General features: G+C 39.6%; 3 protein-coding genes across 3 annotated transcripts; 1 reads left to right on the top strand and 2 right to left on the bottom strand.

Moving 5' to 3' along the window:
• Nucleotides 1-4,078: 4,078 nt before the first annotated feature.
• Nucleotides 4,079-12,819, bottom strand: lamp2 (lysosomal-associated membrane protein 2). Its single transcript, XM_080035694.1, has 9 exons — nt 12,687-12,819; nt 10,406-10,521; nt 9,837-10,047; nt 9,568-9,729; nt 9,092-9,480; nt 8,842-8,961; nt 8,077-8,131; nt 7,811-7,981; nt 4,079-6,837 (listed from the first exon to the last, which is right to left on the bottom strand). Exons 1-9 carry the CDS (start codon nt 12,730-12,732, stop codon nt 6,698-6,700), a joined length of 1,410 nt encoding a protein of 469 aa, XP_079891820.1. The 5' UTR covers nt 12,733-12,819; the 3' UTR covers nt 4,079-6,697.
• A 229-nt stretch (nt 12,820-13,048) lies between these two features.
• cul4b (cullin 4B) lies at nt 13,049-23,741 on the bottom strand. Its single transcript, XM_080035278.1, has 20 exons — nt 22,853-23,741; nt 22,451-22,566; nt 22,244-22,347; nt 22,060-22,129; nt 21,200-21,273; nt 20,953-21,115; nt 20,656-20,745; nt 19,876-19,958; nt 19,719-19,786; nt 19,514-19,632; nt 19,199-19,391; nt 18,994-19,098; nt 18,801-18,911; nt 18,572-18,657; nt 17,412-17,519; nt 17,194-17,307; nt 17,002-17,107; nt 16,726-16,898; nt 16,493-16,645; nt 13,049-14,227 (listed from the first exon to the last, which is right to left on the bottom strand). The coding sequence occupies exons 1-20, from the start codon at nt 23,319-23,321 to the stop codon at nt 14,132-14,134; spliced, it is 2,601 nt and encodes an 866-aa protein (XP_079891404.1). The 5' UTR covers nt 23,322-23,741; the 3' UTR covers nt 13,049-14,131.
• Nucleotides 23,742-24,703: 962 nt separating this feature from the next.
• Nucleotides 24,704-27,618, top strand: mcts1 (MCTS1 re-initiation and release factor). Its single transcript, XM_080034996.1, has 6 exons — nt 24,704-24,869; nt 26,545-26,697; nt 26,773-26,870; nt 26,953-27,086; nt 27,202-27,269; nt 27,364-27,618. The coding sequence occupies exons 1-6, from the start codon at nt 24,859-24,861 to the stop codon at nt 27,443-27,445; spliced, it is 546 nt and encodes a 181-aa protein (XP_079891122.1). The 5' UTR covers nt 24,704-24,858; the 3' UTR covers nt 27,446-27,618.

Here is a 27,618-nt window from a genome sequence, read left to right as displayed (position 1 = left end):
TTTTGTGATAGTATTAATCCTGTCTGAACATGCTACTAAACATGATATCAATGTTGTATTTATTCCTATTATAGTTCTTATAATAAATACAATGTTCTGGTATGCACTGTACGTTTTCTTCCCCCACATGGGACTCTACATCAACTCAAAGGGACTTTTTTCACACGTAACTTTTAATAGCCAACAGCTCTGGAAAAATAATGATAGAACACAACTTTTCTTCAATCTGCATTTCTACATTAATTAATGGAAATGCTCTAAATGACAATATATTTGGGGAAAATGTCAGTACAATAGAGGGTATACCCATAAAAAGTGGAAACAAGAGACACTTAAAATTTGGAGTGGTCTCTTGATTGTTTTCCAGAGTTGTAGGCCTATATCTGTATTTGTTGTAACAGGGGCTTAGAGCAAAGCAAGCTGCTCTGTGAGGCTGCAGGTGTATTGATCCTCATCTTAGTTGATCTTGTTAGCAGTAAACTACAGCTGAGGATGATGGGATTGTGAAATTGCAGACATTTAGTCATACACCATTGTTGATGTGGATGGTGCTGGATGCAATTCAGGGTGAACATTAATTTGTTCATCAAATGTCATTATAATCCATCCAGTGGCCTATAGCTGTATATGTCACTCTAAATGTGCACCTCAAGTGGCGCCTTGTATAGGGAATGTTAGAGGAACACAGTCGTCAGGGTTTACCCTCTTGGCACCATGATTCTTTGTATGAAATAACAATTAATTTTACCATTGTTAGAGATATTTCATTTTAGGGAAAGTGGCGGAAAGCTGGTAGTTTGGCCATCAACACAGCTTTATGACCATTTATACATATGCCACCACTTCAGTGCTTTTCAACAAGTTCACTTTTTTAAGCTTAAAAAATATTTGAAGGTGAACGGTATTTTGCAATCATTTTTACAACAGTATGGTCTGTGAGGAGGTAAACCCACCATCAGCAAAACAGGTTAATTATTTCTCCAAACTATACCATCGTCCTACTTGAATCAACCGAGAGTGACCTTTGGGCAAACTCACATATATGCCTGAAAGCCGGTAATAGCCTGTTAGTCATTCCTTGTAAAAGAAAGCACAGCAGACCAAAGGCTAACACACAGTTTGGACAATAAGCAGCAGTTCACTCAGCAGTATGAATATTAAGTTTACAACCTTTAAACTTTGCATTCAATTTAGTCACCAGACTGTCAAACTCCCTTCCTGCGTCTTAAAGGGAAGAAGACAACCAGTTAAAAGAACGACAGCGCTACAAAACAAGAACAAAACTTTATTGAATTTGTTCCCCACTTGTTGCTCATCCTATCACATTCTTCATCAGATGGAGACAAGCTTCAATCAATAGAGGTGCATATCAGAAAGGCACGAAACCATCAGAACTGTGGATCATATATGCAAGATGATGTGACATAAAAGAAAATATGACTCATGGTCTTCATACTTGAAATCCTAGTGCTGTTGATGATACTGCACTATGAAGCTGGCGAATAGGTGTAGGGATCTTACAATAAATCAACAGCAAATTAACATCCATTCACCTATGTTTAAAGGTGGAGTTGACTATTCTAATCCAAAAGCAGCAATGCTATGCAAATATCAGCAAATATCTCCTCTCCGTCCTCGGCCTGTCCGTACTGTTTGCACTGAAAAAAATGTCAGGTGTTTCTACACAACCCAGGCTCTGTAAATGGGTATGTATACAAAGGGAGTCAACCGTTAACACTTCTCCAACTAATCAGCTAAAGGCAGTGTTTGTGACGTTAGTAACAACAATGTTATAGGACAGGTAGCCTAGTTAGTGACCACTGTTGTTGCCAGGCAAGGCATGTCTGGGGGAGGAGCCTCTGAAGAAGCAGGAAGGGAGGGGTGCATTTGTTTTGGTGGTCAGTTCAAATATCAACAAACTTTTTTTGGAATGGCGTACTCCACCTTTAATCCTGGTTATCAATAGTTCAAATTCGGCAAAATAAATATGCGTGTCATCTCGGAAATGAAATAGGGATGAACATTAAAATGAATCAATCATATTCTCAAATGTGTACATTTAATTAAAAATAAATCTTCCTCACCTGAGTGACAGAAACATAAAACACCACACATTGCCAACAAAAGAAAAAATGGTCCCAAATGCTGGTAAAATGTATTGATAGGTAAGTGTCCCTTTGACCTAATGTGCAAAATGTAGTTTTAATTAGCTTTCATGTAGTTTATGTCATGTGATGGTTAAAGTAACATGAAAATAGTGGCATTTGGGGAAAAATAGTGATAAACAGTGTTTCTATTAGCTTGCTCGTACATTCACGTCATCAAAAATCAACGTCATTCATCCTATACAAGAGAGTAATTTACACAGAGTATTGTACAATACAGACATAGAGAGGGAAAAAAGCCTCTCTGGGGTGGGGTGGGGGATTTACTTCTTCATAACATGCAATCTACAATTGAAAGATGCAATACTGATCAGAAACATTTTGGTACTTGATTCAGCCATTGGCCAGCCGCCCAAAAAAAATAAAGAAACAGTTGGGTTGGTTGCTGGGATCAATTGTTAAAGATGTGTAGGCTACGAGAAATAAGCTTAGAATGGTTATTTGAAGGGAGACAGAAAAAAGCTGGAATTTTGGGGGACGCTTTGGATGCACTGACGGGCAGCGAAGTAGTCGGAAAAGGGTGTTTTTAAAGAGATGTAGGGAGTAAAAGGGTGCGAGAGGCAAAAGCATCTTGGTCTGGATTATACAGATTGATAGCCAGTGCGACTCTTCCTCCGACCAATCAGGTAAGAGATAAGCACAAGGATGATTAGGAAGCTGAGCGCCACACCCACGGCAATGGGCACCAAAAAGCTCAAATCAGAGTCCAGGAAGCATTCCTCAGCTGACAGAAGGACAGACAGTAAGACAGAAAGAGAAGAGACAGAGAGCAGGTTAGTGGTTCAGTCAGCTGGAAACAGACTCAGAGAGATGCTTTAAAAGACCACAGAGGGTTAGAGGAAGACGCAGAGCAGCAGGAAAGGTGATCAGAGACAAAGAAAATGTGGAATCGACAGTTAAGATTACAGAAAAGGCTCATTAAATACTCTGAAGGCACAAAAAGGAAATCTCTTAGTGGGTTAATACTTATTGTTCCGGGTGAACATTAATTTCAGGCAGAAGGATTTAAGAAAGTTATTTAAAGGAGTAGTCCGACATTTTTGGAAATATGTCAAATGCAGTCATAAGTGAGTCCAGTGAGAAGATCAATAGCGATCTCCTGTCTGTCAGTTGAATGTGAAGATACAGCCATATTAACTTTTCAGGATAAATTCAGAATACTGGCCCAAAATGACTGGAAAAGTTGCACCTCAAAAATAATTCTTCATATTAATGTATTAGATTTTGATCCAAACATCTACAAGACCTGTGTCATTGTATTGCTGGTAGACAGATTTATGTTAACCTCTGAAGGAGACAGGCTAGACTTCCCCGTTTCCAGTCTTTAAGATAAGCTAACCCAACTGCTGGCTGTAGCTTCATATTTATTGCACAGACATGAGAGTGGAGTCAATATTTTCATCTAACTCCGAGCAAAAAGAAAAAAAAAAGCTATATTTCCCAAGTGTCGTAACTTCTCCTTTAAGAACAACACATGTGGGCGATCTTTAAAGGCAAGCGAGGCAAAAAGGCAACAATTCACAGACTAGCCATTGTAAAGCAGAAAAAGATGGAAATTAGGGAAAGTTAAACTAGAAAGACTGGTAGCCAGGGGCCATGTTTCTCTTTCTCCCGATGAAATAGGCCAGCAGAACGATAAGAATAAGAACAAGCAGGGCAACTCCGACAGCTATGGGAACAAGGAAGCTCTCTCCATCATCCTGGCAATCCTCAGCTAGATGAGAGTGAAGAGAGCACAGGGGTGAATGTTTCATTGGCTGAACACAAGAATTTCCAGAAAAAGAAAAGGTCATGGTTAATGCATGAACTCCTGATAGAGAGAAGTAGCCTGCCATCTCCCAAGTATTTCAATCCACATGGAGCCTGATTTAAGACTTAAGTTTTACAAAAGGAATGAAACATTTACAAAAGTGTCCAGGGCAGCAACTCATTTTTATTTCAATTAATCTTAAAATACTAAAATGCTTCACTCCAGTCTGACCAGCAATTCAAAATCATTTATCATAAGCTAAAACAGCATGAGTGAATGGAGATGAAACCAGCAACCATCGTCTCCACAAAACACTAATGAATTTATCTTTAAACAAGATGGTCCTGCAGCACTATTTCCCTTTGCTGAACAATTGTGTGTGAAATGTCCTCAACTAGTGAAAGGTGAACCAATTAATTAGCCAAATCATACCAAAAACGGTATCCTAACAGTTTCATTGAGCTATTGAATGTACAAAACAGTAAGTTATCATTGAGCAAGGCACATTTGGGATGGTGATGATAATGAACATGTTGGGTGATGTATTGAGAACGATGGACATTAACAAACATTTAAACCAGTGCTGCAAAAAACATCTTTATAATTAAGGCAACTGAGTTCGTACAAAGCTGAAAAATACACAGAACAGCAACAACCACAAGCAAAAATCAAAGCTCATATTTGATTTAGAGCCATTATTTATACAAATGTGCAATGTCCTGGGAAAGCAAAAATAATGATAAGCAACTGGAAGAATTAAAATATTTATAGTCATATTCAATAAAGTTGACTGCCGATGTCGCTCCAGCCCTTAAGAGCTGGAACGAGGCGAACAGTACACAGCACGCTAGAATTACGCCACATTACACAGCTACTACCACATGTCACATTGGCTTTCTATCATAGAAATGCACGTCTTGGGCTTGCCTCCATTTATTACTCCAAACTAAACTAATTCCCCCCAGACTTAAAAAGCTCCTGAAAACTTTGGTTCAGCTTCTTACCAAGTTTTAAGACATGAAAATAACACATTTCTGCCAAGAATTATGCATATTTCACTAGATTTCATCATATTATTTGTTGGATTTGGCAAAATGCTAAGGTGTAAACAGCGCCATGCTAGACGTTTCCGTTTCTAGCTTTTGTGATAAGCTAACTGTGCTAAACCCTGGCTGTAGCTTCAACACAAGTGGTTCCATTTAATGAGATGAGAAACCAATCAGGGTATTTCACTAAATGTCTAACTATTTCTGTGTTAAACTCTACATGAAGGAAAACATTTTACTGAACTTTTAACTTAGCTTGATCAAACCATAAGTTGAAACAGGAGTAATCAAAGGAACAGAAAAATACATGGGACATTAGAAATTCAGTTTACGGGAGCTTTGGCGCCCCCCGATACAGCTACGGCCCTAGTGTTCGAGGCAAGCCCAGGCCTATACACAGTCTCAACATAATGCAAAAATGTAAAGAGCTTCTTAGTGCATTTATATGTATATATCCTCATTTCAGAATCATCAGTGCTGAAAGGGAATATTTACACAACAAAACTATCCCTTTTCTAAACCTAATGCCAAAAATTTGAATCAGAAGAAAAACAGTTGAGCTTTTATTTTCAGATTTATTCTCTGACTGGATCATGTGCAAATGAAAGAGTCTTTAATACAGCGAACATTTTGGCATGGAACTGTAGGAGAAGCACAGGTGGAATTAAGAACACTCACTAAAAGTAAGTGATGTCATTAGTTTGACCTGGACTACTACTGCCTGACACATGCCAAAATGTCATCCATGAAAAGGGTTGATTAATGTTTAAACAAACAAACACTTTGATCTTATACTTTTTTATATGATTGGAGCCAAATGACCAGAACTATAATTCCAATGTTTCTCCTGCTCTACAGGAGCAAACATTGCCTAAAACATATTTCCTCTGACAGCTTTGTAAATGGGGCAGACCTTCATCCCCATTAATGGATTTGTGGGAGCAAAGAAAGAAAGATGCTTGATCATAATCAAAGGAAATGCTGTCAAGAATGATCCTTTTTTGTATGCAAATCGTCTTAATGTGAATGATTATGGGGATGAAAAGCCAAACCATATAAAAGCAATTGAAAACTCAAATGTTCACAAAGATTAAATAAGGACAAAGGAAAACTAAAACAAAAAGGGAATGTCTGTAGAGCAAGTGCAGGATCCGGATAATACAAAGTTTAACAGCCACTAATCTCGTGCCAAAACTGTGTGAAAATTGTCCTTTAAATGTATTAGTCCTATTACTGTCCAGCTCTTTATTGTACATTTAACCTCACCTTTACTTTGATTGCAATTACTTTTTCTTTAAAAGGTTGTGTGTGTGTATCTTGCACTTGCTCAATACAAAATTCACAACAAAAGGAAAAAAACTGAACAAAGGAAGGAAGGACAACACATCCAGAAAATAACAAAACAGAAACAAACATTTGGGGTGGGCAAGTTTGGTCCTTGAGAAAATGCCAAAACTCCATCTTTTCATGGATTTTGCTTTTGTTATCATTATTGTATTATTAGACCCTTTGAGGCAGCATAAATACTGCATGTGCTTTTCATATCTCATAACGACCAATAACTTCAACACCATCTCTAAAAACTGCATCTCATGCTTCTCCAGCAGAGACTTTAGTTTAGATTTTGACTTGTGAATTTTTTTCAGTTATTTGCCAATTAAACAATTGCAAATATGAAGCCAAGGACCAGGCTTGGGAACCCCGTGATATTTCAGGAATCGATTGCCAAACTGGATTTAAAGGGTCTGATATCCGACATAAGTCTTTCTTCGACCAATCACGTAAGCGATCACTACAATGAGAATCAAGCCGGCCAGAGCAGCGCCAACAATGATTGGGATTAAGATGCTGGTGTCATCCAATTCACATTCATGGGCTGCAGATAAAAAGAGAGTCAGTCAACAGGTGGAACAAGGTTTTTTCTAAACAGCAACACATCCTGAGAAATAAAGAGTGAAGCAGCAGCACAGCAGCTCAGATTATCTGGCATCTATAAACAACACTTGAGCTGTACACAAGTGCCAAAATACAACACTTAATGTCCTCTACTTTAATGTGAACACATAACACTGTGGTCATTTGAATGAACATCTTTGGAATGGCAGATGATAGTAGATGCACTTAATACAAATCAGTGTAATATGAAGGTCGTTGTAGTGATAAAGGAGATGTATATTGTTCAGAATTTCTTTTTTGCAGGAATTCAATGGACTCGTTTAGAAACATTATTGCATGAGTGGCAGGGTCTCACAAAATTAAAGCTTTTAAATACGTATAACTTTTTCTCTAATTTGGGTTTATATGAAGTGCAACAGAAGTATCTCAGCTGCTTCGAAAAAAAATGATGTCAATGCTACTTACTGATTAAATATCTGGTTTGAAAAATCCTACATTTGGCTTGACATTTACAAGAATTAAGTTATGAATTCTTGTTATCATTTGGATTTATTTTATTTTCATTTAAACTTTTATTTAAAAATAATAAAGTCTTGATTGAACCAAAATGTGATTGTCTTCTTGTGATTGTCAATGGTGCAAAATAAAATACTTATTTAACAATGCTTGTTTATACGGTTAAATAGATTAGTTAAACACATGTAGGCTATTTTTTTTTTCTTGTTGAGAAATGAATAGCATTACAAACAATGTATTGTCAACACATAGTGGACAACGGCTCAAAATGAGAAAATCACCTTTTAACTAAGATACTGTCTGTACTACTTACCAAATGACACTCCGGTTCATAACTGGTCAAAACTACCACTTCAATCCATTTGGTTGCAAATATAAAATAATAAAAAACACAGTTTGATCTAGGCGTGGTCAGCAAACATGAAAGAATAACCTACCTGTACTGAAAACACCCGTCTTGACTCCAACGGGCTGCACTTGAAGGTCAAAGGTGAAGAAGGTGAGCAGACTGGTGATGGTGTAGTTCTGCTCCTTGTTGCACATGTAGGAGCTACCAACAGCCGCCTCCCACAGACTCAGGTTGGTGTTTGCCTCAGAAAACACTACACCTTGAGAAACAAACAGGTGAAGAAAATAGTCAACTTCAGCTCAATGTCTCTGAGTGGTGCTGGTTAATGTGGGTGAATTTGTTTCTTGTGATTACCAGAGCTTGTTTTTCCGGTGACGTTCAGTGCATGCAGGCGAAATTTCTTGGTGTCCTTTTAGAGGGAAAATACAACTTTAGAAAAAAATTAACAAAAAACCTAACATAGCCGCTCTCTCCATTGGACTACACGGCTAAAACAGACTCGGCATCCAGGACAATCAGGATACAAACATCTTATTTTTCTAGATCTGTGGAAAACATACAATGTTAGTTACCATGTTACAGTATTTTTTGGAACCATAAATTGGGTCATTTCCAACCACCTGTATGAAACAATAAACAAGAAGGAAACGTGTAGAAACAAAGCTATCTTTTCAAAACTGAAAATTAAAAATGATAATTTGTTAAAAAAAAAAAAATTTAAAAGAAGACTAGCACTGTGAAATAATGGTTATTTGAAGTATCATTTAGTCTGGGAAAGTCTTATTTTATAAAAAGGGAAAGATATTTGGTTAGTAAAATAAAAGCCCGCATAGGATTAATAAACAGTGTGAAGCATAATTTTGTATTTTCTGTCACATAACCAGTGCGCTTTCCTTTTAAAATAAACAAACCTGAGTTAATCCTGAGTAAATTTTAAAAACGACACAAACTGATTAAGAGTACATGGAAAAGGTGCAGGGGGTGGGGGGGGGGAGTATATACGGACAGCTGTAAGTAACCTGTAATATATAAAATAATTTAATATTCTTGGTTATCATGAGTTAATGTCACCAAGCAAGTTTATCAAATGGATACAAAAAACTAACGTTAAGGGCTTACATTGGTGAAAGTTAACATGATGGTCATTGCCGTGGACTTCAAAATCAGCTCACTGCTGTTGACTCCGCACGACCCAGAGACTGTGGTGCCATTCGGGTCAAAGTTCATCTCCTCATGTTTCTGTGCAAGAGGGAGGAGAGGAGAAGGGAATCAAATTTAAATCAGCAAGGACTGTTTCTGTATATCACCTTCAAAGCAGAGGGATTAACGAGATCAAAACATTATAATAACGGTTTATGAATATGTATACCTCCCCTTGCATGAGACCAATCCGAAGGCCAAAGCTGGCTAACAGACAGACTGTGCTGTTTACGTCGGGCTTGATGCTGTACTTCCCAGTGGCGGGTGTGGGGAGGGTGGGGGTCGGGGTGGTGGTAGGAGGAGGGGCAGTGGTAGTAGCGTTTGTGACGGGGGCTAGAGTGGTGGTGTTTGGGGCTAGAGTGGTGGTGTTTGGGGCTAGAGTGGTGGTGTTGGGGGCTAGAGTGGTTGGTGCTGCGGTGGTGGTGTTGGGGGCTAGAGTTGTAGGGCCAGCAGTTGTGGTATTGGGCGCAAGAGTCGTAGGGGCAGCAGTTGTGGTATTGGAGGCTTGAGTGGTGGGGGCAACTGTGGTTATGGGCTCGTCGGCAGCACAAACGATAGCTGTGTAAGGAGAAAACGAGAGAATTAAACGATCGTTGTTAAACAGGAGTGACACATTACTGAAAGGAGGACTGGATTTGCACTTACTGCTCTCACTCTTGGTGCCGTTAACGACAAAGGCCTGTATGAGCACGTTCCAAAGTGTCTGGTTGACCGAATCAGACTCGATCATTTCTTTGCTGTTGCAAGAGTAGCAGGTTTCCACGCCTACATCTGTAATGTGAGGATTCATGGCAACACTGGTGGTGTCTAAAAAGAGATTCAAAAAGCACGTTAGCATCAGTACGAGGATTTTTTAGTTTACTGTCTTTTTTTTTAATTTTTTTTAAATTGCACTGAGAGGCAAAAAATATTACCATTTGATACAGAATTAGGGAAGGTGGTCTTGTCGTTGAGGTTGTAGGAAAATGTGATGGAGTCTGCCTGGTAAGTATTTTCATTCATGGTGAAGTTCAAACTCCAGGAGTGTCCTTCCCCAAAATCAAGCTTCAACATTGAGCTCGCTGCACCACACTCACTTCCATCTGGTTTGGCGTCATTAGGAATTTCAAACTCGACTGTTGCACTCTAAAAGAGAGCATAATTTAACTTTATTAAACATGACTGTTTCTGTGAGCTTCTTTCTACAACACAACAACTCGCTTGAGGAAAGATGGGGCACAACAATCGCAGGATATGCACAAGGAAACCTCACTAACTGAAATGCTGAGTAGCAAAATATCTAGCTATTTACTCTGTAGAGAGACCGACGCTCATTTCCTCTTCCCATGATGACATTAGCTTCCACAGGTCTTGTCTGATAGTCAGGCTGTCGACGTGGCCTGATAAGACCAGAGCTGCTTTGCTTTAATAGCAAACTCAAAATGCCCAATTTGCTCACAGTGGAATATAGTGTGGTTATTGGGCTTAAACGCCAGACACTCACCTTATTGTCACCTATATCGTACGAGACTGATAAATTGACCATTAGATTAGCATAGAGGCATAAGTTGTTCCCTTTGTCTTTGACTTCCACTGTAATGCCATGTGACGACTGGAACCCTGAAAAGAAAAAGGAAAATTATTTTAATTTATTATTTAGTAGGTTACTCTTCACTAAAAATGTAGCTGCAAAAAGTGGGAATTCATCGACAATTCATATAAAGTCTGTCTTCGACAATGTGAGAGACTAAGAACTGAGACATTTTTAGGCAAACAAAAACCAAGTCACTCAGTTTCACCACCATCCTCCTCCTTCTGACATGGGGTGACATCCACAGCCAATTCCACATAGGAATGATGTTAAATCCAAATGGTTCAAATATGGGCAGAACAACTTTATTTACTGTATTTAATTATTTGTACAAAAAAAACCAATTTCGAACTGGGAGATGCAACTAGACAAAGGCTTGAATTGTCCTTGTTTGCGGTCTGTGTCAAATATTGCAGTTCACTTTTTATGTACACAAGCATTCGATGACCCCAAGTCAACTGAAGTGAAGAAAATGCAAAACGACAGTATCTTCATAAAACATGTTCTACCCCTCTTGCAGAGTTACAAAGCCCTGCACCTTTAAACTGGCTCTGAAAAACGGTATACAATTTAACAGAAGAGAGGCCAAGGTCCATTCGAATGACAATATGCCTTGTCATCACTTAGGCTGCTAGGCAACAATAACAGGAGCAACTCTGTAAAATCCCATAAAGTTATAAAAGCATAGGAGTCCCATGAACTTAAATCACATAGATGTTTGTGACTCTTTCAAAATACATGTGATAATTTCCGATACAAACATTTAAAGTGGGAACTGGGAACATAGCTCACATTCCCCATTATGTCACAGAACCTGATGGGTTGAAGGATTTGTTTTTATCTTGCATACATGCATTGGCAATTGGCATCCCGTTTGTTTTAGGATTAGGATTGATTTTATCGATCACTTTCAAGGTTCTTCATGGCCTGTCTCCAATTTATATTTTAGACCCTTTAGTCCCCCATGTAGTCCGAGGGTTAGGGTCCAGGCTGAAAACTTAAGGTGTCAGAGCCTTTTCTATCAGGGCCAGAGGTTCTGGAAAAAAAACTACCTTTAGGGAAATAAGACAAGTCACTGTCCTTATCTCTCCTCAAAACCTGTTTTTTCTCCAGATTTTAATTAAGCCTGCTTTTTCATCATTTTTTAATGTCTTTCATAATTGTTTAAATCCTGTCCTTTGCTCCCATTATGGCTTATGGGGCATTTAATGTTTGTAAAGTACATGTATTTTCTCAGTTATTTATTTTAATTGTATTTTTTGTTTAAAAAAAAATCTGTTGAGCACTTTGTAGCTATGTTTTTTAAGGGCTACATAAATGAAGCTTATTATATCTTTCGAGAAAAAGTACCTCCCACAGAAAGCAAACTAAAACCTTTGTGACAAAGCAGCTAAATCACTGTGCAGGTCAGGTGCATCAAGTAAAAGTGACATCAACTTAGCGTTCTATTTTAAGTGTCACGTGCCAACTTTCTGTAAACTACCAAACGTGGCCAACAATTTTAGCCAGTTTACATAACATTCATGCAATTTATGTTGCGCAAACGACGGTTTAAGTGCAACATATTTACGCTCTTCGATACCCTATTGTGTGTAGCTAACGTTATTTAGTAGCAGACATTACTTAGACGGTGTCAGGTTTTTATCACCAACTCAAACTTTAGCTTCAAAACAACTGTTATACAACCAGTATGCTAACGGTTGAGCTACTAGCCAACACATGACGGACGAAATTGCTTCAAAACGTCAACGCTGTCTTCACGGCTACTTTTAGTGCGCAGTATGGTCGTTAAAAAACTGTTTGGGGAACATAACAAGCATTTGTATCGAAGCGTGTGGTTTCTTGTGACGCATACGTCGACTTGACGGTGTTCCAGTGTAATATTGTTGACGTAGGTCACAATTAGCATCAAAGCTAGCTTCATTAGCAAAACATCACGACTGGACTGTTCGCCCGATTAACAGCCGAGGATGGCTTTGTACTAAGGCCTATACCGTAAAACCACCATATAAACACAGTTATGTACATAAATTAAAATGATTACAGCTTAAAATATTCTTAAAGCCTCTTTCCAGAAGAATTAGGCCTGGACTGTCCCATAAGTTTAATCACGTCAATTGTAAGAAGAAACCGATAGCATCCCCCCCCGCCCCACCTCACCATCTTAACAAATAACTGAAGTGGTCATACATACCGATGCCAAAGGCGAAGAACAAAACAAATGCACCATATCTGTACATGATGGCCCTTTAGTTTGGAGTGTAAGCCACCGGAGAGAAGACGCTCAGACAGCGGTGTTTGGGAAGAGGATGAAGCTACGCTGCCGACTGTACCAGGAAATGGAAGTCATATGACAGGACCAGAGAGGTGGGGACTACAGCGAGGCTTTGAATCCCTCTCCCCTTTACAAAGTCGATTATTGTACTGCATGCATTTTTAAGGATCATAAAAACACATGATTCAGACCATCAAAGAAAAAAGCTAACTACTGGACTACATTTATACAACACAGTGGAATGTGTTTGGTAATAACAACCAGTGATTGATAAAAGAAAACCCGACTGAAAGTTATTTTAATCTGAAGCAATAAATCTAACAGACTCATACAAACAAGGGCATGTATAATCAATCATATTTCTCCTCCTGTTGAGAATATCCACTCTCAATTCCCCCACACTTTTCAGCAAGGCTTGCAAGCCCGGGGAGGCGTACAAAATATATAGTGTATGTGGTATAACACACCAGGGAAGATGGTCTGGGCTCTGATGTTGTGCTTTAAGTATATTTCCCTAAGGGTTAACACAAACCTAAAAGCAGTGGACTGTCAGTTGAGATCATTTAAAATGTCACTTTAGTGAAGTATGTACAAAAACATACAAACACGGAACAGATGAGAAACGCAAATGCACGTACTTTTACAAGTTAACAGTTTTAGCAGCTTGAATACACCCTATAACAAAAGAAGCGCTCATCTTTTTGGCACAAACTCTGCTTTGAACGCTTTGTACGTTCATGATCACAGCTTTATCAGGTGGCTACATGGCTGTAAAAATTGTAAAACTAAGCTGCAAGATCACACAGATATTCTCTATTCTAACTGAATAATATGAATGCTACTCCGATAGTCCCACATTTGACACCGACTGAAGAAACAAGCATCAGTTTAATTTTTTTGGATCCTTTCTTTCCTCCAACGTGTGGTACATTTAGAGCAATGTTAAGTGGGTCAGTATTTGCTTGGGATACTGAGTGAAAAAAAAGTGACTTGATAACAAAGAGCATTTTGATTCAAACTATGGACAAAGAAGAATCTAAGTTTGAAAATAAATATTTTTATCTCCATTAAAAAAAAAGAGCAAACGGAACAACATCTGTGTGTCTTCTTTGTCTGTCCACGGAAGCCCAACTCTCTCAGAGGCACTGAGAAATAGGGACAATATTCTCGTTTCAATGGGCATGCAGTCCACAGGATCGCAAGACCCCTGACAAAAATCATGTGGAGCAGTATCCATTCACTTGTCGGTCGCCGGGTTAAAGATGATAATAGTTTACCGTCCACTGGAGCAAAAGATTTAGAGACCAATCAACTCAGCCTGACTGGACTATCTGCACCTCTGTCTCTGTCACTTTTTAGTTTTCTTAAGCCACATAGTTGTACTGGTTAGGGTTCTCCTTGTCACGCTCCATATAGTCCCTGTCAATGAGAGACTCTATCCTCTTCTTCAAGTCAGCAGGCTGAAAGGGAAGAGGACAGGAAGGTTAACACATGCGGTACATGCCAGGAATTCTGGTTATTACACTTTGAAGGTGTGAGGTAATCAAAGTGACAAGCTGATTCAGCTGTGACGCGTACCCAGGATTGCTCCAAATACAAAAGTCCTTCTTTTATGAGCAATAAAAACAGAGGTCCACCAGGCTTCTCTTGTTGGACCGGTCTTTTGATGCAAGTCCCTAACTGAATATTTGAGCTGATGGGGGCGTGGTTGCTTCTGTATAATAGTACCCAAAACAGCCTGCGCTCAAATTTCAGAAAATGGATTTCACTTAAAGGCCTACTTCACCGGTTTGAATATGAAGGTGTATTGAATTCTGAGATCCTATGTAGTATAAATGTGCAAAAAAAAAAAAAAATCGGTTCATCCTAGCCTGAGAAAAGGCAGAAAGAGTGTTTTTTTTAACCCTATATTTCTCTTTCTCGTGACATCACAGAAAGAGAAATATAGGGTTAAAAAAACGTACTTTGTAAATATTACTGTGATGTCACAGTAAAAGACATCACAGTAATATTTACAAAGTAAGTTTTTTTTTTAACCCTATATTTCTCTTTCTGTGATGTCACGAGAAAGAGAAATATAGGGTTAAAAAAAACACTCTTTCTGCCTTTTCTCAGGCTAGGATGAACCGATTTCAATTTTTTTCGCACATTTATACTACATAGGATCTCGGAATTCAATACACCTTCATATTCAAACCGGTGAAGTAGGCCTTTAAATGACCCTTTAAAGCAGCTACGAGGAACTTTTAAATATCTTTAAAACAGCCTAATTTTTCCTCTGATAATCATAAATTACCTTTAAGAGCAAACGAGACCATCAGTGCAAAGAAAGCAGTTTTTATATAGTTTTTATTAATGCCTTTGGTCTGGTCGCACACGTCACCCAGTCTGATTTTCGGCTTGCGCATGCAGGCTCTATGGTCACATATTCGTATTGGTCACAGATTTCAGTGTGGCGCAGCAACGCGATTTGAGTAGCCTATCCCACCAGGTAAGGGAAGGGGAGCATTGATTGAGACAGTTATTATTTGTCGTCATAATGGCTGATAAAGGGGCAGGACCATCAAATAAAAAAGAAAATTAAATAAACAACAACTAAAAGCTAAAAGGGAGAGTGATAGACGGGCGGGAGGAGGGCGTTTCCAAGCAACGTGTAAACAATTTAACCCGAGTGAACTAGTCCTGCAGTGTTTACTCCTGAGTGAATGAACGGTACTAAAACAAAGTTTACTTTGCTTCACCATCATCAGATGACCATTATTCATCTAAAATAGTCATTATTTACAACAACATAAACACATTAACTCATTGTGATCCATACTGCTGTCTCTCGTTCATTCGCTCTCTGTGTGGGCACGGAATCTTTCAGCTCCGTGAGAGTGGTTAGTGACACTGCATCAACTCATTGCAATCAGGTGTGTGTGGCTCTGACTGGCATTGAGTTGATGCAGTGTCAATAACCACTCTCACGGAGCCGAAAATATTCGGTGCCCTCACACTTTTAATACTGACATGCACTATATTACGTCCTAATCATTAAGGTGCGAACACACTGCACTCCGCGGCGCGGTGCCGCGCGAATCGCAGATTCCGCGCCGCGTGATCATATTGGGTCATATTGTGTCCTCCGCCGAGGATTGGCTATCGCGGCGCGGCCGGCGGCAAAAAGTTCAATATTCTCAACTCCTGCGGCGGCCGCGCCGCCCTGCCCTGGCCGCGTGAACCGCTCTATACCCGCCGCCCATTATCGCCGCGACGGCGGAGTGCAGTGTGTTCGCACCTTTAGACACTCGTACCGGCCAGCACGCGCTAGAAAACAGCTTTACGACAGCTGGCGTCGTAAAAATACTACTGGTTATCCAAAGGGGCCACCAATCAAAGTTCCTCGTAGCCACTTTAATGTCAGGTTGTAAAAAATAAAATAAAAAAACTGAGTATATTGATAGGAGCTAATAGTTGATATTGTTGCATGTGTAGGATGGTAAATAACGATGAATGGCAGTTTAAAATGTTCAAAGATATGTTTGAGCACATTCAGAAACAGTGTCAATGTGTAATATTTTTTCCAACACAGAAACTGAATATTTAACTGTACATACTGTGGTCACAATTTTTAAAAGAATAACAAAAATCTAGTCAAAAGGTGTGTGAGTAATGTATGTTATGTGTTTATGCAAATAAATATTTTTTTTGTAAATACAGTGGCACAGTGTTGTGCTTAATACCTTGACAGGGAATTTAAGCTGGTTGTACACTTCGGACATCAAGAGATTATGGCTCAGACTCTTCCTCATCTTCATGATCCGCACAATGGCAGCATCAATCTGATACTGACGATCCTGGAAGACCCTCTCTGTGGTGCTGGCTTGCTCCTCCACCTGGGAGAAAAGCAAACAGTTAAAAACACCTCACTGAAGGCTCTGATGGGAGGAAACCACTCCTAGATGAATACTTGTACCGTTTCTTTCATCTGGATCTGGTTTATTTTGATCCTGAAGAGCTTGTGCCTGAAGTCGTCATTGCAAGAAAACTTGTCCCCGTCCTCGACGTCTTTGCTTTTGGGGACTTTGGTGATAACACGCGCCTTCCCACAAGCCAGTGACTGCAGAGTCCGGCGCAGTTCACTGTCCTCTGTAAACAAAACAGACACACAAACAGTGCTTTAGATCAGCGTGTTGCATAATGAGTACTTGACAACCCATTCATTCTTCAAAAGGGCCGTGTTCATGCAGACCTATTCCTGTTGCCAGTTTGATCTCCTCCGTGGTGAACTCCTCTCCTTCGTTAAACATAAGTAGCACAAGTGTTTGGAAAAGCGACACCTGCAGTTCCTTCTTGCCCTTTTGTAGGAAAAATCAAAGAGAACATTTAACTTTGCCTTAATTAGCTACTACAACCAGAATATGCATAGAGATGAGTTATCCACCTCTTTATATTCAGCTTTTAAGACGCAGTGGCCGAGCGTCGATTGCCACTGCAGTTTCCTGCCACTGTGTTTGCCCAGGTAGAAGGTTTTGAAGATTTCCTGCAGTCGAACCATCTGGACAAAAGATAAGAAAGGTGTCAGAAAGCGACACTGCGTATATTTATTGCTTGGCAGGTTATAAAAAAAAATCATGTTTTCAATATTTGCTTAGCAATAACCTCGGCAGGCAGGTGCACTTCCATCGGGACATAGGTTGGCCAGTAACCCATTGTGAGGATGTTCACCGTCAGCTCAATGTTGCCAGGAATGTTTTGGCACTGCATATACTACGGAAACACAAATGGGACACAAATGTCATCCTCCTACACAGATTGAAATGTATTACTTTAGGTTATCACGACAATAAACTAAATCTTTTTATTTTTTTTAACATGCAGAGAACTGACCACAGTTCGGATTCAAACGTTGTCTGCTGCGATGAGGACTGAGCTTCTAGGGGGACGCTCAAACCACTACACAACGAGTGCCCCTAAGTAACAAAATCTTTTTAAGGGGGTTCAGACTTAAAACAGCATTGTGTTAAAAAAAGACAAAACACAAGGGGCTGTGTTGGTGAAGGTCTGAATAATAAAAAATCCATGTGTTTAAAGTCTTATTGGATTCCGAAACACAGTGTAAGAGCCAATCAAGGGTCTTTTATAAGTAGGAACCAATCTGTGGTTCCGCAGTTTGCTACCCGGAAGACAAACGGTTTTTGACCATACACACAGTCACGTAGCACGCCATACAACTTGGCTGCAGCAAGATAAAAAAATTTGTATTAATTGCTAAGTAGAATAAACCGAAAGGATGGTTTTAAGTGCAAATATGACTCTGACTCATTCATAACAACCAAGGAAAGATATGTCAAGAAGGCGTCTACACACAGCAATGCTGTTTATATTATAATATGAGGAGAGATTTTACAACATGACATGGTGATGCTATTCCTGTTATGATCTACCACGAATATGCGCTTATGGGATTGCTTGATAAATAGATTTTAGCCGATTGACACATTTTTTTTTTAAGTCAACTTAAACCTTCCCTTATTCCACTTTGGACAACATTGGACATTTTAAAACGTCAATAAGGGCTAGTGGAAATTATGATAGACATCTGTATTGTGAAATACATACAAACTCAAAAGCTAGTTTGCCCACACTAGTCCATTGCCACATGAGAACGGTTAATATAAGTGATTCTGCGTTATACTTGTGGATCCCTGATGAAAACAAAATATTGTAATTGGGCTGCAATTTTCATGTTCTGTTTTTTTAACATATCAAACCGTCTCATGGTTTTCTCAAGATATTGAAGCCACTGTTATTGTCCTCACCTGTTTGAACTGCACCATGATGTCTTTAGAAAGCTCCATATCCTTAAACATCCCCTCCAGTTTGCTCGTGAACGCGGCTCCACATTCTGAGGGAACAAAAAGAGCATTCAGGGTCAAGATTCCCTGCTCTGTTATTTACTCTACATCCAAGTCTGTCATGTGGGGGTTGTGTCTGTGTGTGTGTGTGTGTGTGTGTTTGTCAAGATGTGACAATGTGGATTAAACTCACCGTGTTTCAGCTTTGACAACATTGATTTTTCAGCATCCACAGAGGCGCTTTTTCCAACCAACAACCTCTTGGCCAAATCCTTTTTGTAAAAGGCCTCGAAAACATCTTTTCCTACAATGAAAATCATTTTAAACATCAACAACCACCACACGGGTCAACTATAAACTAAAACCAGTTTGATAGTAAACATTACCATAGATGAATCTAAAGATAATCATGATTTTATCCAGCATCTTCTCCAGTTCTTCATCTGTTGCCTCTTTGTTTCCTGCCCTTAGCTTTGAATCCACGTGTTTGGCTGTAACAAAGAGAATATTTATATTACACGTAATTCCAAAAAGATTATGATTTTATGCTCATTTACAGTCTGCAGTTATAGATGGAGAAATGCAACTGACCTATGAGCTCTGCTGGTTTATTTGGCCGTTTGTTGATGAATGTTTCGAAAGCCTCCTTCATTGCGTTGACAAACTTCTCGTTCTTCATGAAGCAGATGTCGATGATGTGGTCCACCTTGTCTTTGAAGTCGAGCAACTCTTGCACCATCGTTTTGTCTTTTTCTGGATTTATTACGATTGTGCTTCCAAATGCCTAAAGTGGATTTTTTTTTTTTTCAAAGACATTTGAAAAACAGTTACAAACAGAATCCAGCAATACAACTCCTGTGAGCTCAACACTTTCATAGTGCACTATCTTCAGATTTTGAATGGTACCTTGATGTACTCTATCCAGTGTTGCAGGAGGACCTGAACGCCACCCCGCACTCGACTGAAGAGCTGATAGAGAAGAGACAGATCCTGAATTCTGTTCTCGTCCAGCAGGTGAGTCAGCCCTAGAAAAACACAAGGTCGGACGTCAGAACTCAAGACTAGTGATACTTGTTTTAAACGTTTATGTTAAGCGCTGACTATTGTTCACCTTTTTGTAGAGTAGCGCTAAGATGTTCACCCAGCAACTGCTTCTCCACAGTAGCAATGAGTGGTTTTCTGAACAATGGAATAAAAAAAAAACTCAGGTTTCAAGTTCATCTCTTGTAGTATTCAGTTTGCAATTTAACACACAGGCCAACACTCACTGTGTGCTCTGGTCTAGATATGTGATGACTCTGTCTGCCTCCTCCTCCAAGCGTTTGTTGACATGATGGAGATATTCTGGTACCTAGAAGAAATGAAAATAAGGAGTTAGAAAAGTGGCATTTAAGTTGCAACTATATCGTGATCTCTTAATATTAACCACTTTACAATATACTGAAGGTCTCTACAGCTTAAAACAACCAAACAACATTCAAAACGCGCCTCCAGAGACTGATTAATCAAGTGGAATTAAATAATAGGAGCAGTGGCAAATAACCAACAAGATGTTCACCCAGCCAGAGTTTTAGGTAAATGAGGTGCCTGAAGCTAGCCTTATTATCTTGGTTAAATGAATCACTGTTACATGAGTTCACATTGTAGTTTTGAAATATCGGCATAAATATGTATAAGATATTTATTTAAATATCTGAAGCTTGATTGTGCATCTAGTATAGTCAATGCAAGTTACTAGGAATGTCCCAAAGTAAATTCCCATTTCATTTTCAAGTTGGCATCGTCGCAAAATAAATAGTCGAGACAATAAAGAGTGAAATTATGTCTGAAACCAATGTGTCAGCTAAAATCAAGACTCAATGTTGCAATTCATGTTCATGATGCATACTATATATTATATATATTTTTTCGGTATTACATTAGAGTGCAGACACTGGACATATGCATGCAGTGTGATCAGAGTGTTTGTATATGGCCAGTGGTTTCGGTCAAACAAGACTAATGAGGCAAACTATATGGGCCCAGAGTATGAGGGTCCCATAAATCACCTCTCTCTCCTGCATCAGCCTCTGTCCCTCTGCAGCATACAGTCGATTAGTTTCCTCCAGGAAGCGCTGCTCAAAGGAGTCTTGATAAATCTGTCGGGGGACGCAGAGAACACAGGTTTCATTAGCACCATTTTTCAACAGAAATCTGACAATATATCACACCCTTGTGCAGGTAATAACCTCAAGCCGCATTCTCTTTGTTGTACAACAGAGATTCAGGTTATCTAGGCTTTCAACTGCGCCAACTGACATTAACATGTGTCTAATTATTCAATTTGTAAAGAAACAGTCCACAACCTGCAGGTCAGAGAGCATGCTCAGCAGGCTCCTGAGCAGACTGCGGTCTATCGCCTCTCCGTTTCGCTCCCTCTCGATGAGCAGCAGAATCCCGTCGATGGTTTTACTCTGGACCTTCAGATCGCTAATGATGTAGAACCTGAATAGCTCCAGACCCATGTCCCTGCAGAGAAGACTGTTAGACACACACTTCAACAGAAATCTGCCCAATGCTGTTGCAAAACAGTCGACATGGGTTTTCACTCACCAGATTGATGGCAGCATTGAGTTTTGTAAAACGTAGGTGCGGTCCAAAAACAAAAATATACTCCTTATCATGATCTGTGAAACAATGACAAATGTTGAAAATTAGAAGAGAAAAAAAAAACACTTTCTTGTTTGATTCAAATTAAAGGGCCCAAGAACAGCTTTTACCGATGAACTAGCACTTCCCAGTCTAGTAAAACCGTTGTACAATGTCTTCTACGGCTCTAAAGAAACTTGCTAAAGTAAAATAATTCTGAACTAGGTTTAAGACTTTCTTAACATGGCCATATTTCACAAATATCACGGCCATCTTTGATGACCACATTTCACAAATATCACGGCCATCTTTGAAGGTACCAACGTGACCTGCTGATCGATTGAAACTGTTAGCCGTATTTACTGTTTGCGGATGGGAAGGGTTTACAAATGTCAGGCCACGTCTTACAATCCTATATTAATTTCTCGATTTCAGTAGAGTGGTCTGTCTTTCTGTCATTGTCTGAAACATACTCTTGTAATTCGTCAGCTGTCCGGCTCTCACAACTTTCCAGCTTTCCTCTTGTAATTTCTTCCTTTGTTTTGTTTTTGTTTGTTTCATTGGGTTGTGTAATGGGTTGCTTTTGCTGGGGTTTTCCCAAACAATCCCACAAATTGTCTCCTCAAACTCCAAGATGCAGATATTTCAAACTGTCTATATACCAGACAGAGATTCCCCCAATGTTAAGAAGGTGCAACACGAGATCAGTGGACTATCCCTTTTAACATGAACATTAAATAACAAGTTGAAAGTGGGGTTACGTTAACAGACTTTCAAATGATAAAGCAACCGCCACTTGACATATTAAAAGTTTTAAATCCTACCATTTGCCTGCAGTGATCTTGCCAGCACTTGTCGATTTTCTTTAGGAAAAGCACACTGTCCAGGGCATCCGTACGAAGGAAGTTAAGGCAAACGTGGGCTGTCATTCAAAAGCTTTTACTGCTATTTGGCTGCATCAGATCAATATCAGGCAGCACAAAACCAACAACATGTCGTAAAGGATATTCTCTGAATTGATCAATCTGTGCCTTGATGTGTTCTTCACACACGGCCCTCAGCTGTTTGTAAAGCTTGGCAGATATCTTATGGGAGCACAGGTTCTCAACAGCCTGAGGGGACAAAAAACAAAAACAACAACCTGTCAGAAAGGACTGTTTATGCATCAGTGACACGCTTAAACACAGTTGAGGCCAACAGATGTGTGAGCCATACCTGGTAGAGCTCCTCTAGATTGTACTTGATTGAGGTGCTGTTCTGTATGGCCTCCACTGCCTCCTTCAGCTTTTGCCAGGTCTCCTGTGTGTAGTTTTCTGGCAATTTGGGTTTTTCTGTATGATGCAAGAAAAGAATAAGAAAAAACACAAACTGTTGTGTTGAGTGTGTAAACTTATGCGGGCCTCTGATTGATTGATGTGGTAATTGAACTGTGTTATTATTAGACATTTTATCACCTTATATTTTGGTTGCTGTGATGCAAAAGGTAAAAAGAAACTATGCTTTAATGTCTTATGACACATTGTTGATATACAGAGCCCATGTACTTTTGAGTTGAGTTGTTTAATGCTGTTCAGTTAATGTTGGTGCATCCTAAATCACAGTACATGTATGTGCTACCTTTGAAGTTCTTGATGACTAGTTTCTTGGCGGCTCCGGGTTTGCTGTTAGAGAAGGTGCCGGAGGCTGCGGTCTTCGTCAGCCCGTTCGCGTGGTGTCCCACGCCGCCGCCGCCCGACAGGAACCCGGCTTTGCTTTTGTTATTGGAGCACGAAGCAGCGGCAGCCTCCTCAGCCATCTTCACATCCAGCCCAATGAAATCCACTGAATCCTCAAACCTCAACTTCTTCTGGATGTGCAGCGGAGTGGGAGAGCAGGAGGAGGAGGAAGAAGAGGAGGAGGAATTCAGGGTCTTGGGAGGCGAAGGAGAGATCGTGCCACTGGGGTCTTCCCTCTCTGAGCCGTTTATTTTCCTCTTCTTCGGAGATGTAATGCTGCCGCCTTCGTTTTTGACATCAGTAGCCGCTGATCTAGCCTCCTGGGTTGGCGGTGGTGGGGGATTAGGGGAAGATAAACCTGTTGGAAACATGAAAAAACGGGGAATACTAATTCTTAACAGCCAGTCTTCTGATCCAAAACTTCCAGGCTTTGGCGGGGTCGATGGCCTCAGTGTCCGGTAGCTTTAGCCTATCTTTACACGGAGTCCCTTTTCTTTATCCAGTATAAAATAGGCAACAAATTGGAAACTACACAGTTCCACTGGAGTCCAGCCTGGTCTCTTTCTTGTTATTGCTGGCAGGAGGAGAAAGATGGTTGGCGAGTGCTTCCTCTTTTCGCCTCGCTCGGTCCCGCCGCGGTGTACAGTCGTTCAGAGAGGGCGGTTAAACGGAGCTGCCGTTAAACAAAATGATTTGCATGAGAAATGTAGCTACAACGAAGAAATACACTAACATGATACTAAAACGTCTGCTGCTAAACACGGGAACAATTTAGCTCGTAAAAGCTCATCGGTGACCCCGCCGGAAGTACTTCACTTTTTGACCAAGCGTGTGTTTTCTCTTTCTGATACAGACTACAATGTCGTAACTGTAGTGGCCACAAGATGGCGCCATACCAATGCCGTGAAATGATCAAAGTATGAAGGAACAACAATAGTTTTTACAGTTTCATAGTATTTCGTTTCTTTTCCCCTTTTTGTATCTGCGGAGATGACAACTAAGCGTAATGTATTGTTTTAAGACAAATAGTGTGTTGTGTTAAATGTGAATGAAATACAGTTTGTGTTACAGAAATGTGAAGTAAATGTAGGCCTACTATGTAGCCTAGAATGGATCCCCTAATGTAGGCTACTTGAAAGTAACACAAAGTGATAACAGATTGATCAATGAAACATCTGTCACTCATTCTTTCAGCATACTAACTCAATGATAATTAGGACTGAATTAGATTTTTTTTTACACAATTTAAATAACATTATCCATGATATATTTTATTTTGGGCATAAAAATGATAAAAAAAAAAGTAAGTTGTAGGCCTAGTTCATTAGTGGTTTAACATAAAGAGTTAGCCCATTAAAACATGTTAAGCTATACACTTTACAGTGTGTAGAGTCAATCAAGCGGACCATAGTTAAATTTAAATACATTTCACACAGAAGCCTATTTATTTTGGGGAACAGGCTTTTTGATGGGTAAAGAAACTAAAAAACTGCTTTGTCTTGTCACTGTAGGAACCTTCATAATATCTGACAGCTGCTACAAGCCTTGATAGACTATTTTGTTTATCTGTTTGTTTAAGATAAACATCAAACAAACAACACCAGAATTCTTAACACAGAATTAACCCTGGGTGACTGGCATGGACCTATAAAGAAAGGTGACAGGACAGGAGGGAAGCGCTCTCCGGACCTACCGTATAACGTAAACAACAGTCGTAAACTGACGAAAAACCCATACAGCCCCATACAGACGGCCCTCTACTGCGAAACAGGTGTGGAATAGCTGTAGCATCACTTGATAGATGAATGGTATTTGCCATTTGCTCGTGTTTACCTTACCCGATCCGTTGCAGTAATTTCGGACAAGCTTTGCTGCAGTTGAGGAAAGAGGCAACGGCGACCAACGAGGATGTTTAAAAAGTACGTTGCTGTTTATATTCATGGTTGTAACGTTAGCTAACAGCTAGGTGGCTAACGCTAACTGATTAACATCGTGTCTACAAGTTTGCTGTTGCCTCAAGTTCAACAAAAGAGACAAGCAGACTTTAGTTATGATGTAAAGCGAGATCCCCTGTCATTGTATTAGATCTGACCTGCGTCCGACCTTTCTTTGATTACTACATACATTTAACGTACGCCTATGTACAAGGCAAAGCATCCATGAATCAAAAAAACTAAAACAATTGGGAATATTTTGGCACATCGTTTACTAGCTCAGCATAATTTCACTTATTTATAATCAACAATTAACATACCTTTTTACGACAACATTTTGAGCTGTCAAATCTCCCTTTTACAGGATGTAAGGCAAGGCAAGTTTATTTATAATATAGCACAATTCAGACACAAGGCCATTCAAAGTGCTTTACAGGGGCAATATTACAATACATAATACACATTAGAAAAGCGAATGAATAGAAATAGAACATTTAAATAAAATAAAAATTTCAGGTTAAAATGGAAACAGAAAAGTCTTCAGACTTGATTTAAAAGAGCTGAGAGTTGTGTTTGTATGCACAAGATTTGGTGCATACAAACTAAAAGCTGCTTCTTCTTGTTTAGTCCTAACTCTGGGGACTGTAAGTAGACCTGTCCCAGACGACATAAGGGCTCTGGACGGTTCATAACGTATCAGCAGATCAGTAATGTATTTTGGCCCTAGACCATTTAGGGCTTTATAAACCAACATCAATATTTTGAAATAAATTCTTTGAGTGACAAGAAGCCAGTGTAAAGACCTCAGAACTGGGGTAATGTGATCCACTTTTTTGGTCCTAGTGAGTACTCGAGCAGCAGCGTTCTGAATTAGTTAAAGCTGATAGATTTTTTTGGAAGGCCTGCAAGGACACTGTTACAGTAGTCTATTAAAGATAAATGCATGGACACGTTTTTCTAAATCTTGCTGAGACACAAGCCCTTTAATTCTTGATATGTTTTTAAGGTGGTAATAGGCTGACTTGTTAATTGATTTAATGTGTTTCTTGAAATTCAAGTCTGAGTCTATGACAACACCAAGATTTCTGGCTTGGTGTTTGGTTTCTAACATAACAGATTTAAGCTGTGCGCTGACTTTTAATTGTTCATCTTTGGCACCAAAGACAATTACTCCAGTTTTGTCGTTGTTTAATTGAAGACAATTTTGGCACATCCAATCATTGATTTGTTCAATGCACTTACTCAGTGCATGTATCGGACTATAGTCTCCTGGTGATATGGTTATGTAAACCCAGTTTGTATGTATTGAAAAGAAGTGAATTATCTTTACACTTGTTTCATTTGATTATCTGGATGCATAATTGTTTAAATAATGTATGCATTTATGTATCTGCTGTTCTCTTCTCAATACATCTGCGTACTGTGGATACTGGAACCACACCATCATTGCTTAATACCAATATTCGCCACAATGTGGAATCATTGTGCACCATAGTGAAATAAGCACTGTTTGTTTGAAGTAAATATACCGTAGAAGCCCTCAGTGTACTAATCAATTCACCTGGCAAAATATTCTTAGCAACTTGTGATTACAAACAAAATATTTGTTTTCTGTACAAAAATCACTATACAAAAAGAGTCTTTTGTTTGCTAATTTCAGATTTGATGAGAAGGAGAATGTGTCGAACTGCATCCAGCTGAAAACGTCAGTCATCAAAGGCATCAAAAATCAGCTGTTGGACCAGTTTCCTGACATTGAGTCATGGCTCAATCACATAATGCCCAAAAAGGACCCTGTCAAAATAGTGAGATGGTAGGTGTTTTTTGTTTTCTTAAGTAAAGTGTATTTCCTTATGCAGTCTCTATATTCACACTATCCTCCCCACAGCCATGAACACATTGAAATTCTGACAGTGAACGGAGAACTGCTCTTCTTCAGACAGAGAGAAGGACCGTTCTACCCAACCCTCAGACTGTTGCATAAATGTAAGATCTGCTTTTACCAACTGGTTGACGGTCGTGGTTGACTTTCCTTCATGCTAAAGATTCATTTCTTTCCCTTTTGTAGATCCTTCCATTCTTCCACACCAGCAAGTTGACAAAGGAGCAATTAAATTTGTCTTGAGCGGGGCCAACATCATGTGCCCTGGGCTGACATCACCTGGTGCTAAACTGTACCCATCCAACGCTGACACAGTAGTTGTATCCTTTTAATACGTGATGCAGCAGCACATGGAAGCTATGTAAAAATATCACCTTCCTTCCACATTTCTACAAAGGTCTTATCTACGTGTATGTCTTTAACGAATGGATGCAGGCCATAATGGCAGAGGGAAAACAACACGCTCTTTGTGTTGGTGTTATGAAGATGTCGGCAGATAGCATGTAAGTTTTATTTTTTTCATTTCAAACGAGCAAAACCTTCTGTTCTGCTGCTGTTCTTCTGTCGCCTGACCTGTAATCTGTCTCTTGAAAACAGAGGAAAAGTCAACAAGGGTATCGGAATTGAGAACGTTCACTATCTGAATGATGGATTGTGGCACATGAGGACGTATAAATGATGACATCAGCACCTGCAATGCCGCCCCCTAACCCCATGGACAGTGACGTGTGAGCTGGCAGTTTACACCTACGGACATAGCTTTGTAACCTTATGGAGGCTTTGAGTCAATCGCCATTATGCACAAATAAAAGAAAGATCTTGCTTTGGACCTAAACCTCTGCTGATTTTTTT

Source organism: Ammodytes marinus (genome assembly GCF_949987685.1).
Source record: "Ammodytes marinus genome assembly, chromosome: 10".
Classification (NCBI taxonomy): Eukaryota; Metazoa; Chordata; class Actinopteri; order Uranoscopiformes; family Ammodytidae; genus Ammodytes; species Ammodytes marinus.
The sequence above is the reverse complement of the archived record's forward strand: the minus strand, read 5'-3'. Positions and strand labels throughout refer to the sequence as shown.

Bases quoted from the DNA above. Each gene is read 5' to 3' on its own strand.
- lamp2 (XM_080035694.1), bottom strand. From the start codon at position 12,732: ATGTACAGATATGGTGCATTTGTTTTGTTCTTCGCCTTTGGCATCG. The intron at 8,132-8,841 runs GTAAGCCCTTAA...TCCCTCTAAAAG, and splicing joins TCATGTTAACTTTCACCAAT to GACACCAAGAAATTTCGCCT. The intron at 6,838-7,810 runs GTAGGTTATTCT...TTTTATCTGCAG, and splicing joins GACGGGTGTTTTCAGTACAG to CCCATGAATGTGAATTGGAT.
- cul4b (XM_080035278.1), bottom strand. From the start codon at position 23,321: ATGTTTCCAACAGGTTTATCTTCCCCTAATCCCCCACCACCGCCAACC. The intron at 17,520-18,571 runs GTGAGGACAATA...GTGTTTCCGTAG, and splicing joins TCATGGTGCAGTTCAAACAG to TATATGCAGTGCCAAAACAT. The intron at 16,646-16,725 runs GTACAAGTATTC...CTTTTCTCCCAG, and splicing joins AGATCCAGATGAAAGAAACG to GTGGAGGAGCAAGCCAGCAC.
- mcts1 (XM_080034996.1), top strand. The intron at 26,698-26,772 runs GTAGGTGTTTTT...TCCTCCCCACAG, and splicing joins CCTGTCAAAATAGTGAGATG to CCATGAACACATTGAAATTC. The intron at 26,871-26,952 runs GTAAGATCTGCT...TCCCTTTTGTAG, and splicing joins CCTCAGACTGTTGCATAAAT to ATCCTTCCATTCTTCCACAC.